General features: G+C 50.5%; 1 protein-coding gene across 1 annotated transcript; it reads right to left on the bottom strand.

The window, feature by feature from the left end:
- Nucleotides 1–267: 267 nt before the first annotated feature.
- LOC138698750 (lysosomal Pro-X carboxypeptidase) lies at nt 268–3,561 on the bottom strand. The gene is made up of 4 exons (XM_069824980.1): nt 3,442–3,561; nt 1,869–2,012; nt 836–1,797; nt 268–766 (listed from the first exon to the last, which is right to left on the bottom strand). The coding sequence occupies exons 1-4, from the start codon at nt 3,532–3,534 to the stop codon at nt 544–546; spliced, it is 1,422 nt and encodes a 473-aa protein (XP_069681081.1). The 5' UTR covers nt 3,535–3,561; the 3' UTR covers nt 268–543.
- Nucleotides 3,562–4,069: the final 508 nt, after the last annotated feature.

The raw sequence follows: 4,069 nt of genomic DNA, 5'->3' as shown, positions 1-4,069 counted from the left end.
ATTGTTACTATTATTAATTTTGTTATTATTATTATTATTATTATTATTATTATTATTATTATTATTATTATTATTATTATTATTATTATTATTATTATTATTATTATTTTACCAATGGTCGGTATATAACTTTCGTCATTCACCCCATGAAGGAAGTCATGTAGACCAATTTACCGACAGTGTCGTTTCCCAGGGTATTTCAAGTATGAATGATAAAAGGCAGTGCTTGCTTTATCTATTTATTAGAGAATTTAATAACAAAATAACTTATGTTGATTCAATATGTTATGTTTTATTAAGCACCAAATATACAGTTGCAACTTGCAGTGGGTACATAGATATTTACAATTTTATTCAAACCGAAAAAAGCGCATACAATCCATACAGTAATATAGGCTTACTTATCAGAATGGAATTTTATTGCGTTATACATACATTGCTTCGCATGAGAAATAAACAAAGCCAAGCAAGTTCGTCTGTATCTGCTGTGGATGTGGAACTCTCTGTCTCGTTACCAGTCGTGTCTATCTGTAGCTGTACTGTTTACGCTGGCTTGTCGCTGGGTGGCGCTCCCTGGTGCTTCTCGATCCAGGTGCGGATGTTGTCACAGTGGAACTGCCGGGCCGCTCGCACGGCCGGGGGGTCGGCAGGGTTGCTCTCCCGCAAGTCGAGGTGGTGCGCGCCCTCCGGAATGATGATGGCGAGGGCGGTGTCGGACACGTTCCGCAGCACGCCCCCGCTCGACCACGGATCCAGAAGCCCGTTACTGCCGACAGAAAAGAGCGTCAATCCGCGTCTCCCCGTCAGGTCCGCGAAAGTCGGGCGACTGACTCACCTGAACACGATGTTGGAGGCTGTGGAGAGCTCCTTGCCGCCGTACATGAGGACGGCTCGCTGCTCCGAGGGGCGCACGCCCCAGCGCTTGTGGCAGCCGTCCGAGTAGTGCGCGAAGTTCCAGGCCTGCGGTTCGAACATGTCCGCCTGTCCGTCGGAGCACATCGGCATCACCATCTCGGTGCAGGACTGGAAGTCCCAGCCCCGATCTCCCAGGTTGCCGCTCGCGCTGGAGCCCACGTCGAGGCAGGTCGCGCGCCCCGTGTGGTTGAAGTAGACGCTCACCGCCTTGAACAGGGCGCGCATCAGCAGCTTGCCGCCCAGAGTGGCGTTGCCCAGCGGGGCGCAGGTGGCCGCCACCGGGTGCGCTGGCACGGGCGCCAGGAACTCCGTGGCGTAGGGGTAGTTGATCATGGCCAGGTTCGTGTACACGTCCGCCAGCCACGCCTTGAGCGCGCTCACGTCCGCGCCGGACGCCAGCGGCTTGCACAGCCTCCACGCCGTGGACAGCCACGCGCGCCCGGCGTCCGACGACGTCAGGTTGCTGATCTCCGACCACGACCTGCGGATGGAGTCGGCGCACGACGGCGCCACGCTCGCGAAGTCTGACGTCACTATGCGTGCGAAGGCCCCGCACGGCGTGAGGCCCGGGAACTGCAGCACGGGCGCGGAGGCGGCGATGGCGCCCACCACGCTGGCCGGGTACTTGAGGCGCAGGTAGGCGGACAGCATGCCGCCGTACGAGCCGCCGAAAGCCACCACGGGGCTGGGGCGGCGCTGCGGGCGCTGCAGCTCGGCGATCAGCACCACGTAGTCCGCCAGCGCCTGCTGCGACGTCAGGAAGCCGAGGTGCTGCGGGTCGGAGTAGGACTTGTTGCCGAAGGGCAGGGACTGGCCGTAGTAGCGGTGCTCGGCGAACACGACGAGGGCGCCGAACTGCGGGGCGATCTCCCACACGAAGCCCTGCGAGCAGACGGGGCGCATGAAGCACCGAGTGCCGGTCAAGAGAGACGCGCAGCTGGAAGGCTACTCACTGTGTTCTGCGCGAACATGGAGATGTCGCCCTCGTTGCCCGTGTAGAAGAAGATGGGCCTGCCCTCGTCGGGGCGCCAGTGGGTGTCATTGACCAGGTAGCGCAGGCGGAATGTGGCGTTGTTGCCGAAGTTGAAATGGTCCACCTGCAACAAGCGACCAGCGGTTACCTTTAACAAATTGAGCCACTCGCCGCAATGTCCATTTACAAACATGGTATGAGCAGTGGAGAAGCTTGGGTAGGCGAAAAAATCTTATCTTTTATAGAGCAGACGTTAACGTCACGCAGACGCCATTCATTTTCACCCCCAAACAGAATACAGACAAAACATTATAACTTATTTCTCTCAAGCAGCGTGTTAGCCAAGATATTTCTTGTACCATGACAACTGATTTTTTATTTATTTTAGTTTGTTATTTTACGACGCTTTATCAACATATTAGGTTATTTAGGTCTGAATGAGATGAAGGTGGATAATGCCAGTGAAATGAGTCCGGGTCCAGCACCGAAAGTTACCCAGCATTTGCTCATATTGGGCTGAGGGAAAACCTCGGAAAAACCTCAACCGGGTAACTTCCCCGACCGGAAATCGAACCCGGGCCACCTGGTTTTGCGGCAAGACGCGCTACCCCTTACTTCACAGATGTATACTTCGTCTTGGTGGTGGTGGTAGTAGTAGATTCACTGACCGATATTCCTGATACCTGAACTAGTGTTGGTAGTAGTAGATTCACTGACCGATATTCCTGATACCTCAACTAGTGTTGGTAGTAGTATATTCACTGACCGATATTCCTGATACCTAAACTGGTGATGGTAGTAGTAGATTCACTAACCGATATTCCTGATACCTGAACTGATGGTAGTAGTAGATTCACTGACCGATATTCCTGCTACCTGATCTGGTGATGGTAGTAGTAGATTCACTGACCGATATTCCTGATACCTGAACTAGTGTTGGTAGTAGTAGATTCACTGACCGATATTCCTGATACCTAAACTGGTGATGGTAGTAGTAGATTCACTGACCGATATTCCTGATACCTGAACTGATGGTAGTAGTAGATTCACTGACCGATATTCCTGCTACCTGATCTGGTGATGGTAGTAGTAGATTCACTGACCGATATTCCTGATACCTGAACTAGTGTTGGTAGTAGTATATTCACTGACCGATATTCCTGATACCTAAACTGGTGATGGTAGTAGTAGATTCACTAACCGATATTCCTGATACCTGAACTGATGGTAGTAGTAGATTCACTGACCGATATTCCTGCTACCTGATCTGGTGATGGTAGTAGTAGATTCACTGACCGATATTCCTGATACCTGAACTAGTGTTGGTAGTAGTATATTCACTGACCGATATTCCTGATACCTAAACTGGTGATGGTAGTAGTAGATTCACTGACCGATATTCCTGATACCTGAACTGATGGTAGTAGTAGATTCACTGACCGATATTCCTGCTACCTGATCTGGTGATGGTAGTAGTAGATTCACTGACCGATATTCCTGCTACCTGATCTGGTGATGGTAGTAGTATTCATACCTGACCCGGCAGCACTCACCGGCACGTCCAGGTACTTGGTCTGGTACGAGTAGCAGCGCGCAACGTTGGGCAGCACTGCGACTGCGCACAGCAGCACGGCGAGGCGATTCATTGCGACTCAACTGGCGTACTGAGGAGGGAGCCGAACGACCAGGGGAACGGCACCGTGAGCGGAGGGACGCGGAGGGGAGAGAGAGGGACCGGAGTGTTACACGATACAACATATAATTTCATTTCATTTAGTGTTCTGCACAAGGACAGATCTTTTCACTGCAAACACAACTTTCTCCAATCTTTCCTATTTTCTGCCTTCCTCTTTGTCTCCTCATATGATCCATATATCTTAGTGTCGTGTATCATCTGATATCTTCTTCTACCTCGAACTCTTCTCCCGTTCACCATTCCTTCCAGTACATCAGTCAGTAGGCAGTTTCTTCTCAGCCAGTGACCCAACCAATTCCTTTTTCTCTTCCTTATCAGTTTCAGCATCATTCTTTCTTCACCCACTCTTTCCAGCACAGCTTCATTTCTTATTCTGTCTGTCCACTTCACAAGTTCCATCCTTCTCCATAATCATGCCATGTTTTCAGTTTTGTAGATAGTATAGAATAGAATATGTACAATAGAATAGAACAGAATAGAGCAGA

This window comes from Periplaneta americana, chromosome 4, assembly GCF_040183065.1.
Source record: "Periplaneta americana isolate PAMFEO1 chromosome 4, P.americana_PAMFEO1_priV1, whole genome shotgun sequence".
Classification (NCBI taxonomy): domain Eukaryota; kingdom Metazoa; phylum Arthropoda; class Insecta; order Blattodea; family Blattidae; genus Periplaneta; species Periplaneta americana.
The sequence above is the reverse complement of the archived record's forward strand: the minus strand, read 5'-3'. Positions and strand labels throughout refer to the sequence as shown.

Bases quoted from the DNA above. Each gene is read 5' to 3' on its own strand.
- LOC138698750 (XM_069824980.1), bottom strand. From the start codon at position 3,534: ATGAATCGCCTCGCCGTGCTGCTGTGCGCAGTCGCAGTGCTGCCCAAC. The intron at 2,013-3,441 runs GTGAGTGCTGCC...CGCTTGTTGCAG, and splicing joins CCAAGTACCTGGACGTGCCG to GTGGACCATTTCAACTTCGG. The intron at 1,798-1,868 runs GTGAGTAGCCTT...GTCTGCTCGCAG, and splicing joins CCATGTTCGCGCAGAACACA to GGCTTCGTGTGGGAGATCGC.